A 13,848-nucleotide genomic window follows, 5' to 3' on the forward strand; every position below is an offset into this window, starting at 1 on the left:
GCAAAGTGCAAAACTGAATTGCATTGGCTTCTACGAGCAGTCGGCTTTCAGCCGCGAGCTTAGGGACCGTCTGCAAAGTGCAAAACTGAAAACGACAACAATAGTAACATTTCTATAGCGTCACCATTATTGACTGAAGAGCCCCAAAACTTGTTCCATAGAGGCATGGCACAGGAGGTCTACCATGACTTACGCTACCCTGAACCACCTCCTCAGGATCAGTATTGAGGGGCCTGCAATTGATCAATTTGATTTTGACAAGGCAGTGAGCCGTTGGGGCAGTCTCAGGAACAGACGGCTGCTGTTGTGATTTGTCCTACTTAATAAAAGTTTAGCCAATATTTTTGAAATTTGTCGTGTTTATTTACAGGGTAAAGTTGTACAAGTCTACCAAAAGTTGATAGTATTTTAGTTTTTCAGGATGACCACAAGAGCTAGAATTTCTCTCTAAGATAGCCTCAGAATGTACCATTTAATCATTATTTTTTCAAAGGCTTCGCGCCGTGGAAGGGGGAGACCGCCCTTCCTCACCATCCCCCGCCTCGGTTGCGTTGCTCCCTCGGCTTTGCGCAGAGGTCTGCTCCCTGCTACTTTTTTTTTCGAGAAAAACCCCTGTACAGTATAGCTTTAATGTACATTGCCATGGACTGTATTATGCGTTACGTGTTTAGTTTGCGTGTGTTTAAACAGATGGAGGCACACACGCACGCCTGCATTCATTCATTATTTTTAACACTCACACAATGTTTTTTTACGACCAAATTCTCATAAATCCTAAAATTTATGGGCTTGTACTCGATGTCTGTGTATGTGTTTCTTGCCGCTTTATCATCTGTTCTTTCCCAAATAATTTAACGTTATCATTTACCGTAAAAGGAGATTTTGTTTTGGAAGGCTGGGATTAGGGTTGGGCAATCGTCTACAAGCTTCCATCGTCCGATAGCGCCCCCTAGCGATCGCCGTTAGTCGATACTATCGGGGGGGCAACTTTATAATAATTTTATAATAATAATTATTTATAATAATTTATCACTTTGAAAAAAATCACGGTTTTATTTTTTTAATTTTTTCTTAAAAACGATAACGATGGTCTTCCCCTTGGACCAGCGTGAGCCTCCGCTGATTTAAGTTTCGATACGTCGGTGCCGGAGGAGCTGTCATGATGACACACGCGGATGACACACAGCTCGTAGCTGTGTTCGAAATCATTCCCTATCACGGATATAGTGCACTATGTAGGGGGCTCGCCATTTTGTAGAGTTGTTCGAATTCTCACTGGTTAATTTCATGCACTATATAGTGCACTTAAAATACCCAAAATTTGAGTGTACATATGATGTTCCCTACGTGTTACTCCCGTATACCGCAATGCAATGCAGTCGTGTTTTTCCGGAGGAGAAGAAGAAGCTGAATAACCGCAAATGAATAACAAATACATTTAATTATGGAGTCTCCGGCTTTCGTTTAGAAATGTCAACAATTTATTTGGGATTTAACATAGAAAATGTAACATTCAAAATGAATAAGAAAAAACTTGTTCAAGGAAATGTAACGTTTAACATCAATACAACCTCCAGCTTTCCTCGAGAGTGCCCGGTTTGTTTACATGACGTGGGCGCATCTGTCTGCGTCACACAACTACCCGGCGCATTTACTGACTCAAATTACGTTTAGAAATGTTCAGCGTAGCGTCCGAATTCTCGTTTGTTCGTTCCCTATGTAGTGCACTATATCATAGACACTATAGGGAATAGTGATTGAGTGAATAGGTAACGATTTCGAACACAGCTCATGTACCACAGCTGTGACCCGGAAATGGTGCAGCGGGGTTTGATGTCATTTCGCCGTGCGAGCAGACCGGTAGGTTTCGAGCCCCTCCCCTCTCCTCTCGCAGCAGTGAGTGAATACGGCAGGTCAGAGCTAAATAGTATGTTTTCCATCTGTGCCAGTTAATTTAAATTACAATTTGCGGGGCTTTTTAAGTTGTAAAAATAGCTACCACAGCGCTGTTTTAAAAAAAAAAAAAAATTAATTATTAATTATCGCCTTTTTATCGGCAACTTCAGACGATCGACTATGGAATCCATCTATCGTCGATAGTCGATATTATCGACTATCGGCCCATCCCTAGCTGGGATATAGCCTACTTTGCTCAAGTTTATTACTGTTATTATTGTTATTTTAACGCATGGCATAGCCTGCTACAGTGTTCATTCATGAAGCCCCCATGGGATTTTTTTTTTTCCACAATCCACATCAACATCATAATATTTCAATTAGGCAAATCGTTTGCATGTATGTAATGTCTATAGCCTACTGTAGTGTAGGTTTATGTTGCAGTTCGACCTGCCATGGTACGTCAAAATAGCAACACCAACTGCGCTATCCACTAGTGCACTTAGACCAGGTATTAAATTATCAGTTGTGCAACTGCTTTATCGATCTGTAAGATATCACCATGTATCATTTGCCCCGGAACAAGCCTCTGCTTTTCGCCGACACGCCTCTCAGGGTGCAAGTTTAGTGGTGCAGGTTTGCTGCGGGGGAAAATTGGCTTTGCACTGGGTGCAAACTAGCAAAGAAACATGCGTCGGTGTAGAAAGTCAATTGCGCTGGATGCAAGATAGGGCACATCGAATTGTTCTTGTTGTTGCACTTTAAATCAGGACCAGTATGTTTTGTTTCAACAGCTCTGTATTCTTAAGCTATATGAAGTGTCTATCATACCCAGCGGCCACTAAACTAGAAAAAAAGGCCATTGTACCATTCAGATATATTGATGGTAAGATGCAGCTCCCTATTGGAAATACTTTTTTTTATAGTCATTCAAATACATGTCTGTAATAATCTGCATGTAGTCTCTGAACGGGGTCACTATTTTACGTGCTGCCTTGCAAGGGGTGTTGGTACCTTTAGGGACAGGGCCTTGTACACCAACAGAGAACTGGGCTGACATCGTGGAACACAGGTAGAAACCGTACCTGGGTTACTCTTACCCCTTTTCAACCAATGCGGTTCCAGTGCTGGTTCGGAGACAATCTCGAACCAGTTCTTGGCTTTTCAACATAAATAATCATTGCTCCTGGTCAGACAAACAGGTTCCAAATCAGCACAAACTCCATGCTGGTCCAGGAATAAGTACCAGGGACGTCTAGTACTGGGTTTGCGCAATTTTAACGCGTTAAATTTAACGTTAACTATAACGTCCTGCCGCGTTCATTTTATTTTACTTTTTTGATTTCCAGAAACAAGAACCAGTGACGTCAAGTACTGGGTAATCGTAATTTAAACGTAAAATGCCTGATTTTATTTCTGGATGGTTATTATAATTTTTTATTAAACCTTTTATTCGACCAGTCCTATGGAGGTGACAGATCTCTTTGTGAGGGAGGCCTGGCCAAGATGGCAGCAGTGCAGTTTCACACCAAAAATAAATCAAACATTAAAAGTACATCAAAAAAACCATTTAGTGGTAGGTCTCAGAATGATATGCCTAGCAGACAGCTGGAGACAGGTCTAGGTCTGAGCTCTAGGTCTGAGGTCTAGCTAGTGAAGTACATATTCCAATAAGTTTGACCTCCTAAACCCTTTTGAAGTCATTTCTGAAGTCCTTGATCAGGTCCTGTAGCTGCAGTACCATGTGTGTCTGGAGGGGGAAACATAAAGGTCTGTTTCTGGCCAGGTTCATTCAAACCCTATGCATAGAAAGTAAGTTAGTGTTGTATGAGCGCAAACAACTGTCCTTTGTGAGATATACCAACACAGGGAAGAAGGGAGCAGAACACCCTTCTCATGAATTAACTTAGCTGACCGGTTAGCATTGTCTTGGGCCTTCATCGAAACCTTCCAACAGGGGCACTTTTCCCACAATATTAAGAGGAGTAAAAATATCGTCAACGTCCAGTTGTGGTCAAATAAATCAGGTAAATACCCTTTAAGTGGTTTAATATCCTGAATCCTTCACCTTCATTCTCCTCTACCTCCTGCTTCTAACCTTTACTCTCAATTGGTCCTGGAGTGAGTCTTAGTCAGTGTTCACCCTCTGCAACGTTCACCTCAGCAGTCTTATATTTGGTTCACCAACATAAAGCAAGATGGTCCGTGTTGGTTTGAGATCAGCTAGATGGAACCTTCTGAAAACCATCTGATGGCTCTCCCTGCTGCTATTGAGCAGCGGATAGTTTGTCTGCATCTCTCTCTGTCTCTCTCTCTCTCTCTCGATGTCTCGCTCTCTCTGTCTCGGTCTCTCTCTGTCTCGGTCTCTCTCTCTGTCTCTGTCTCTTGATGTCTCGCTCTCTCTGTCTCGGTCTCTCTCTCTGTCTCTCTCTCGATGTCTCTCTCTCTCTCTCTCTCTCTCTCTCTCTCTCTCTCTCGATGTCTCTGTCTCTGTCTCTGCCTCTCTCTCTCTCTCGATGTCTGTGTCTCTGCCTCTCTCTCTCTCTCTCTCGATGTCTGTGTCTCTGTCTCTCTCTCTCTCTTTCTCGATGTCTGTGTCTCTGTCTCTCTCTCTGTCTCTATCTCTGCCTCTCTCGATGTCTGTGTCTCTGTCTCTCTCTGTCTCTCTCTCTCTCTCTCTCTCTCTTTCTCTCTCTAGATGTCTGCTTCTGCTCACTCCTCCCTCTTCTGTCTGTATTTTTCTCAGTCTATTTGTACCTCACTCCTCCCTCATGTCTTTTTGATGAATCTCCCTTTCTGTCTTGCATTCTCTCTCTAACATTCTCTCTCTCGCACTCTCTCCCTCCCATTCTCTCTCCCATTCTCTCTCTCCCACTCTCTCTCTCTCTCTCCCATTCTCTCTCTCCCACCCTCTCTCTCCCATTCTATCCCTCCCATTCTCTCTCTCCCACTCTCCCTCTCCCATTCTCTCTTCCATTCTCTCTCTCTCTCTTTCCCACTCTCTCTCCCACTCTCTTTCCCACTCTCTCTCCCATTCTCTCTCTCCCACTCTCTCTTTCCCAGCCCCCACTCTGTCTCTTTCCCCCTCCCTCTCTCAGTGCTCCACATTCTGCCAGAGGAGCAGGAGGCGGGAAAAGGAATGCAAGCCCGACTCTATTTACCTCTCTCTCTCGCGCGGTTTCGTTCTGTTTTGATGTGTGTGTTGTGGTGCGTAGCATTGCGGTGTGTTGTTAGTCTGTGTGTGTGAGGAAGAAAGCCAGTCCTCTCTCTCTGAGACAGGAACAGGACCAGTCAGCGGGCTGGAGCATGGAGGGAGGCAGGTGTGCATCGCTCCCCGCACGCGGCTTTATTCTGGGAACAGTGCTTCAGACCCTCCTCACCTGTGGACTGTGTTTGGAAGAGGAGCCGGCGTGGGGCAGTGTGGGCGTTTCCTCTCCTCCTCCAGGTGGACTCAGATCACCCTGCCTGGAGCTACACAGGGCTTCTGATCGCTAACTACTCCCTCAACCCCCAGAGACGGCGCTGGCTCAGAGGGGATTCCAGCGGGGGTCCTTGACACCCCCCTGGGCATCAAGCATGTTGGAGTGCGCTCAGTAGTGGCCGTCTGCTTACGAGGGAGGGGTTTGGATCAGGGCTGGTTTTCAGGGTGTGCTCACCACACCAGTCCACCCCCCATCTGTTCATCCATCTCTCTCTCTCTCTCTCTCTCTCTCTCTCTCTCTCTCTCTCTCTCTCTCTCTGTCTCTCTGTCTCTCTGTCTCTCTGTCTGTCTGTCTGTCTGTCTGTCTGTCTGTCTGTCTGTCTGTCTGTCTGTCTGTCTGTCTGTCTGTCCCTCTCTCTCTCTCTCTCTCTCTCTCTCTCTCTCTCTCTCTCTCTCTCTCTCTCTCTCTCTCTCTCTCTCTCTCTCTCTCATGCTGTAGACCCTTGCGCTCATTCTCATCTCTCTTTCTTTCAAGCCCCCACTCTCTCGGTGTCTCTCAACACAGACCCCTGCCGGAGGAGTTAGAGGTGTTTAATGCCGGCTCAAGAGCTGGTGCTAGCACCTGTCTCAAGCTAGCTGAATCCCTGCGGGCCCCAGTAGCGTTAGCCTCCCCCGTGGAGTGGCTGTACCCCGACAGCACCATGTGGAGTCAGTCTGGACCCTGCAGCCCCCGGGCTCACCCCGGCCACCCCTTCTACCGCGGCCCCTGCAGGTTGGTCCATGGATGGAGTGGGGTTAAACTAGTTCAGATGTCATCAATACAGTGCTTCGACCTCACCATGGCAGAGGGTCTGTGTGTTTGTTGTAAGGTAAGACCTGGACTAGGTATTGAATACTTTTCCTGAGGCGTTCAACGCTCACTCCCTTCTTACACCTTTTTTTTGTAAATATAATATAAAATAATTAGATAATCGTTTAACATCATTCACTCTCTGTGTTTAGATCAAGACAGACTTGCAGAACAGGCTGAAGGGCAACAGTCTGACAGCCTGCATGAAAATAAGCATCTGTGGTCTGCTGGACAACCCCACAGCCTTAACTAATTCATTTTCTGCGGGAAACCCTGATTGAGGGATGAATGGAGGGATGTGTGGTGGGGTGTATGGAGGGATGTGTGGTGGGGTGTATGGAGGGATGTGTGATGTATGAAGGATGTATGGAGGGATGTATTGTGGGGTGTATGGAGGGATGTGTGGTGGGGTGTATGGAGGGATGTGTGATGTATGAAGGATGTATGGAGGGATGTATTGTGGGGTGTATGGAGGGATGTGTGATGTATGAAGGATGTATGGAGGGATGTATTGTGGCCTGTGGTTCAGGTTTCTGTTTGTTGTGAACCTTGGGATTATCTGACGGTCCTTCAGAGGAACCGGTTTTGTTGGAATGTTTGTTCTCCGAGTGGAGGAACCGGTTTTGAGCGGTAACAGGAGAGTGTTGGAGAGAGACTTGTGTCTCGGTCAGCAGGACAATGTTACTGTTCAGTTTTCACATGAATAGCGTGGGAAAAGATATCAGGTAGGTAGTTCAACTGGGAACGATCGACCAAGCGTTCAGTATTGATGAGTGGAAAGGTGGTTTCCATAAAGGGTTTGTGTTGATAAGCTCCCCCTACAAATTGGATCATCATGTGATAACTTATGATTTTGATTATTATGACATATGATCATTACTCATTCGATTATGAGTCGAGCCTGTTACAGCCTCAGCGTTTTTTAAACTGCAAATTATGGGTTAGTCTTTTTTTAAACTTTTTCTGGCATGGTCTGCGAGTTAACACTGACCGAGGTAATATACTTTCTTGACTTCGCAGTCCAATGTCCCCTCTCGAACCCTACACATATTGGGGGTTCCATTTTCATGTAAATGCGATTAAACAGCGTTTTAAAAGCACCTGAGAGACAGCAGGTCAAGTGGTCGTCAAAACAACATGCAGCAACACCAACATGAGTAGTTCTAACTGGAGAGACGGTGAAATCCGCGAGATGCTGACCATCATGGGAGAGAATATGATGCAGTCGCATTTAACGAAGATGGTGAAAGATGGTACGATATACGAGAAATTAGCAAAGGAACTTTCCTTACGAGGCTTTCGTCAGGATAAAAAACATATGATCAGCAAAATAAAGAACATCAGGAGAGAGTTCAATTGAAGTGAGCGACCATAACAACAGGAGCGGCAGAGGAAGGCTGGAGCTCCAAAGAATACCATTGCATCAGACCACGTTGTTTTATAGTTCTCCCACCATTGTTTTTTTGAAAATGACATTGGCGTGACCTGGCTAATTTCGACTCAAATGTTGTACGTCACTGTGTACGCCAAACATGTGAGGTTACATGTTTGGCGTCTCTGTCTCTGTCAGGTTACACTCTCAGCCCCCCCCCCCCCCCCCCTGTCTCTGTCAGGTTACAGCCGCAGCCCGCCCCCCCCCCCCTCTGTCTCTGTCAGGTTACACTCTTAGCCCCCCCCCCCCCCCTCTGTCTCTGTCAGGTTAAAGCCTCAGCCCCCCCCCCCCCTCTGTCTCTGTCAGGTTACAGCCTCAGCCCCCCCCCTCTGTCTCTGTCTCTGTCAGGTTACAGCCTCAGCCCCCCCCCCGTCTCTGTCTCTGCCAGGTTACACTCTCAGCCCCCCCCCCCCCTCTGTCTCTGTCAGGTTACACTCTCAGCCCCCCCCCCCCCCCCTCTGTCTCTGTCAGGTTAAACCTCATCACATCAGAGGGGTCGTCTCTAGGGTGTTGGATTACCAGTACGAGGGTACACTGTTTGACCTTCATGTTCCAAATTCCACCTGCAGCGTTCTGCAGCAATATGACATGGTGACTCCTTCATGACATTAGCCTGAACCCACTGTCATTACTGGATAAAATGAATGAATGAACACTCAATAGCACTGAACAAAGAACAGCGTAGGTTCTGCTGCCCATTCCCAATCTGATAATAAGAGATACATGTGCTTAGCTCTGCAAGATAATACATACAAAGACATTATTGGTCTTTAATTAGCACAACAATAGAATGGCCTTGCTGAGACTCTCTCTTTGAATCCTGTGGTGGGGAGCTTGTGACAAACTGCTCTCCGCTCACAATGCCATCGTTGTCTGAGTAATGTTCCTTATTCATGAGCCAAGTGGGGAGATGTGTTCCTGTGAACTGTGACCCGGCCCGGAGCTGGGACCAGGGACCAGGCCCGGAGCTGGGACCAGGGACCAGGCCCGGAGCTGGGACCAGGGACCAGGCCCGGAGCTGGGACCAGGGACCAGGCCCGGAGCTGGGACCAGGGACCAGGCCCGGAGCTGGACTCTTGCTGGTTGTGGTGTAAACATTATAGCCACCACACGCTGAGCAAGCTTCAAATCACTATGCCTACTCGTAACGGAAACAGTTTAAGCATTGCATCAAGCAAAACGCCTCACAGTCCTTTCTGTCCCAGGATGCTTGGTTTATATGCTATGATACATGGATTATATTATGGATGGCGTTTTCCTACACTAAAGCTTTAGTCGCAGTCTTATCCAGGGAGAAGAGATTTCATAAAGAATGCTGTATAATTACCTAACACCTTCTTTTGGTGGGTCTGGTGTTTGCTGGGCACAGTCCATAGAGTAAGGACTCGCATTGCATTGTGAAGGAACTAGAAAATATCCACGTGGGAAAGCATCTGACTTGGCCGTCAACACAACTCAGCAGTGTTCACTGCATGTTTGAGATGGCTGGTTCTGGCAGCCCTTCGAGTGGGGAAGAGAAACCCTCTGTTCAGTATGGGCGCTAGAGAGTAGCGTAGGACTAGACAGAAGAGAACAGACTGGTTATGTTACCTCCGCTGAGGTGCCTCAAATTAAGCTGTTAATGCTAATAACCTCAATGTGCTTCAAAGTGTTACTCTATTCTGATTACTGTTAAACACTTTTATCCAAAGCAACTTGGTGATTTCAGATTCAGTGTCATTATGGAGCAGGTTGGTTAGGCATCTTGCTCAGGGATGTCTACTAGTACACTGTGTGGGGATCGGACCTAGTACCTTTAGGCTCCGAGTCCAACCCCATCGCCACGACACAGATCCTTTTATAATACAAAGGAGACAGCGGGCCTTCAGACCCCCTCAACTGGGGATTACCAGTTCAGTCACTTGGATGTTGTTTGGCTCCCTTGCTCTTCATAATTTCAGTCTTGTTGTTGGGCTCCCTGCTCTTCATCAGTTCAGTCTTGTTGTTTGGCACCCTGCTCTTCATCATTTGAACGTGACATTTGTTCTTCCACCAAGAAAACACATCAGTCACTCAAAGGGTAATCAATTTGTCATTTCAATTCCAGATGTACCCTCATTGTTGATAAAGACTGTGCACCTTTCATCACCTCAGTATTACCCACTGGTGATGGTGACTGTGTGACTGGTTTAATGGGCTCATTCACAGTCATCTGCTAATACCACTTTTGGTCATGTTTGCTCCGAGGAACGTGCTTCCTGAATTGAAGCGTGATTCAGGGGTTGTGATGGCTGTGATGAATGTCACAAGGGCCGGTGGGGTTGGGGACAGAATGTTAGTTTGAATTGCTGTGTGGCATTTAAGAAGAAGAGGAAGATTCTTTATTCGTGATTGCACAAGTACAAGAAGTATTCAACAGAATGTGATGCATTTTACAGACAGGGTGTGGGGACCAGCTCCAGGTCTACTGCAGGCTCAGGTCTACTGCAGGCTCAGAGACTACAGCAGGCTCCAGCAGGCTCCAGCAGGCTCAGGGACTACTGCAGGCTCAGAGACTACAGCAGGCTCAGAGACTACTGCAGGCTCCAGCAGGCTCAGGTCTACAGCAGGCTCAGGTCTACAGCAGGCTCAGGTCTACTGCAGGCTCCAGCAGGCTCAGGAACTACTGCAGGCTCAGGCTCCAGGTCTACTGCAGGCTCAGGGACTACTGCAGGCTCATGTCTACTGCAGGCTCAGGTCTACTGCAGGCTCAGGGTCTACTGCAGGCTCAGGCTCAGGTCAACTGCAGGCTCCTAGGTCAAGTGCACAGGCACGTCTTAACCTCAGATATACATGTGAGGTTAAGACGTTGTAGGAGGAAACTGGAGCCAACCAGCAACAACAATGCCACTGGCGTCATCCACACAGACCGAATCTGTTATTATCTGCATGAGTAAGAGCTAGTGTTTGTGGGAATGTGTTTATTAAAGTTTATATTAAAGTTTCACGCCCGTTCATTCAGCAATTGAGTGACTGGAAAGAAGCCTTGTTTGTTTGTTCTCTTTTGTTCTTTCTTGGTTTCTTATTTCCTTTCTCGTTCCTGTTGTCATCTTTTGACGGATGGTCCTTAGTGTGCGGTGCCAGTGACGATATCCCCTCCTCCGGTGCAGGGGGACTCTAGGAAACAACACGCATCCTAGCGGACCCGTTGTGGCATATTGCAAACCAGTGTCATGGTTGCCGTGACAACAAAGTATCCCAAAGCTATCAAAGGAGATTAAAAAAGAGCAACATTGTCAGTAGCTGCTAGCAAAAGTATCTTCTTCATTAGCTGATCCGGGGATGGTGTCTGTGTCTGCGGCCTCCCTCTGCCCCCCGCCCCCGTGGGCTCAGGGTAGGGGGCTGGCGATTGGGACAAACTATCAGATGGTAGTGGGAAGAGAAAGGATCAAGGAAGCGGAATTAGTATCAAGTAGAAGATCCTGTTGTTGCTGGGCGGAGTGAGACCTAGAGAGCTAGTTTGGGTCAGGTCATTTGATACATCCGTCCTCTAGTCCCTCTACCCCCCCACCCATGCTTTAAGATAAGATACCACTTTATTAATGCTGTACCCCACATTCAATCCAACATGGATATTAGTCATTGTAAGAGGCTATCTCTGCTTAATATGTGTGATGAGCAATGCATTTTCATCAATGGGTTAAGAGAAAAGCCAACTCATTTGTATTATGGACACGAACAGCTGCAACCAAAACAACACACATGTGTGCATTATTGAGTACCAACTAAAGTATCAGTCAAATACAACATACATACATACATATGTGTGCATTAGACAGTCTCAACTATAGTATCAGTCAAATACAACATCCCTACAAACATATGTGTGTATTACACGGTAAAGACAAAGTCAAAAACATAATCAAACAATTTGGTGGTTGAAATAACATCCCCAATTTGTTCTCTAATACTTTTATCCATGCATGAATAATCTTCCAATATGCTTATTTATGTCCAGGAAAATCTATAAATCCCATCAAAAGTCCACATAGCAGATCATCTGGTGGTGGACTTATCTCTGAGAGGTGGGCGACCAGCAGCGGTACACACACACACACAGACCACACCTACACACACACACACACACACACACACACACACACACACACACACACACACACACACACACACCAACAAACACACACACACACACACACACACACACACACACACACACACACACACACGCTCGCACGCACACATGCACACACTCACACACTCAAACAGCACGTGTCTATTTGTAGCTGGTGCTGGCACCCATTTATCATGAACCCGTGTCACTTGTTGCCGCACTACGCCTTCTAGAAAGCTCTTAGTGCGCTACATAGGTGTCACAATTATCTCTATAAATAATCCTGGGACAGAGTCGACGTTGTTTAGTGGTTCAGTGATACCGACCAGACACGAGGAGAGGAAGAGGGCACCCGGCTGGTGCTGATGGGGGGGGGTCCTGATGGGGGGGTCCTGACGGGGGTCCTGATGGGGGGGGTCCTGATGGAGGGGTCCTGATGGGGGTCCTGATGGGGGGGGTCCTTATGGAGGTCTTGATGGGGGTCCTGATGGGGGAGTCCTGATGGGGGGGGGGTCCTGATGGGGGTCCTGATGGAGGGGTCCTGATGTGGGTCCTGATGGGAGGGATCCTGATGGGGGGGGTCCTGATGGGGGGGGTCCTTATGGAGGGGTCCTGATGGGGGGGTCCTGACGGGGGTCCTGATGGGGGGGTCCTGATGGAGGGGTCCTGATGGGGGTCCTGGTGGGGGGGGTCCTTATGGTGGTCTTGATGGGGGTCCTGATGGGGGGGGTCCTGATGGGGGGGGGGGTCCTGATGGGGGTCCTGATGGGGGGGGTCCTGATGGAGGGGTCCTGATGGGGGGGGGTCCTTATGGAGGGGTCCTGATGGGGGTCCTGATGGGGGGGGGTCCTGATGGGGGTCCTGATGGGGGTCCTGATGGAGACACTGTTTGTTAATAACCTCATCCTGCTTGAGGAAGCGTGAAGAGACTGTCGTACTTTATGAACACCAACACGGGCCCAGATGTTGGTGGTGGAGCAGGAGGTTTAGTCCGCTGAGATGGAATTAGGCTTGAATGGGATTCAATATATAAGGACTACAGTTTGGGGGTTTTGTTGATATCATTCGCAAACCAAAGGCCTAATGACCATAAAAATTGTTATTTTCTAACCTTAAGGGATTCTGTAGAAACGTCTACTAGAGTGTAAGAGATAGTCCGCCCTCTAATGCCTATGAATGGTGCATTCTCATGGGATGTTTCCTTGAAGATTCGTGAATTTATCTTATCTTAATGCAAGAGAGTAGCTAACTCTAGCCCCTATTTTCATGAAAACTTGATGATTTCACTACATACCGATACATTTAATTAGATATGACGATCCATAAACTACAACAGTTGGAGCCTGTGGGCTCTTTAGAATTGAGATTTTTATTTCTTAGTGAAATAAGTTTTACACTGTTTTTACCCAATATATTCTATTTCAATGACAGATAGCGTAAACTGGTACAGAAATATTCAGATCAGGGTCCCTCTCTCTGGGGGCGTTCTGGTCAGCGGCTGCTCTCCTCTCTGAGGGGAGACGGTGGTGAGTGATTACAGTCCGATCTCAACCATGCTTCTCCCCGCTCATTGTTTCCTGTGCTCCTCCATATTGCAATACCTCCGTTTCACAGCCCTTCACGGTTCCTGCTAATTAAAGTACTTCATTATCTAAAATAAGATCTTTTAATAGGCAATCAGCCAGGCTGTCTAGTGCTCCAGCTGTAATGGGAGTCAGCCACTGGCAGAGCGGCCCGGTGTTGGGACGGAGTGATTCTGGACCGCGGTGGAACCATCCCACTTCAACCTGCTTGGTTAGAATCATCAGTAGAGTCGTCCTCCACCCCAGAGACGCTTGGTCCCAGGATACTGTAGCACTACTCTCAGCCACTGATGTCTCAGAAACACATCTTCACATTGCAGACGCACATGCGCACAAGCGCATGCACAAGCGCATGCACACAATGCCCTGATTGGTCAGAGCCGGGAGGATCTCCATTCTAACTGGTCTGGTACGCAGGCGGACACAGTCCACCGGAAGACTAGTCTTACAGACAGATGGACAGACTGACAGACTAGTCTTACAGATATGGAGGACAGTGATACCCTCGACGCCACCCCTCACCTGAAGTATCTCCAGGATGTGTGAACCCGTCTGATGGGCTCATCTCCAGCTAGC

The 13,848-nt window shown here is 47.3% G+C and overlaps 1 protein-coding gene across 10 annotated transcripts in view; it reads left to right on the plus strand.

Annotated features, from left to right (window-relative positions):
* Positions 1 to 13,848, plus strand: part of LOC130388607 (pleckstrin homology domain-containing family A member 7-like) — a 153,130-nt gene that overhangs the window by 40,143 nt on the left and 99,139 nt on the right. The window contains exon 1 of one of the 10 annotated variants that reach the window (XM_056598008.1): positions 5,855 to 6,089. The exons of 8 other annotated variants lie outside the window; for them this stretch is intronic. In XM_056598008.1, coding sequence (XP_056453983.1) covers positions 6,019 to 6,089 — 71 coding nt within the window. In that variant the 5' untranslated portion in view covers positions 5,855 to 6,018. One more of the 10 variants, XM_056598013.1, reaches the window with a different exon arrangement.

This window comes from Gadus chalcogrammus, chromosome 9, assembly GCF_026213295.1.
Source record: "Gadus chalcogrammus isolate NIFS_2021 chromosome 9, NIFS_Gcha_1.0, whole genome shotgun sequence".
Classification (NCBI taxonomy): domain Eukaryota; kingdom Metazoa; phylum Chordata; class Actinopteri; order Gadiformes; family Gadidae; genus Gadus; species Gadus chalcogrammus.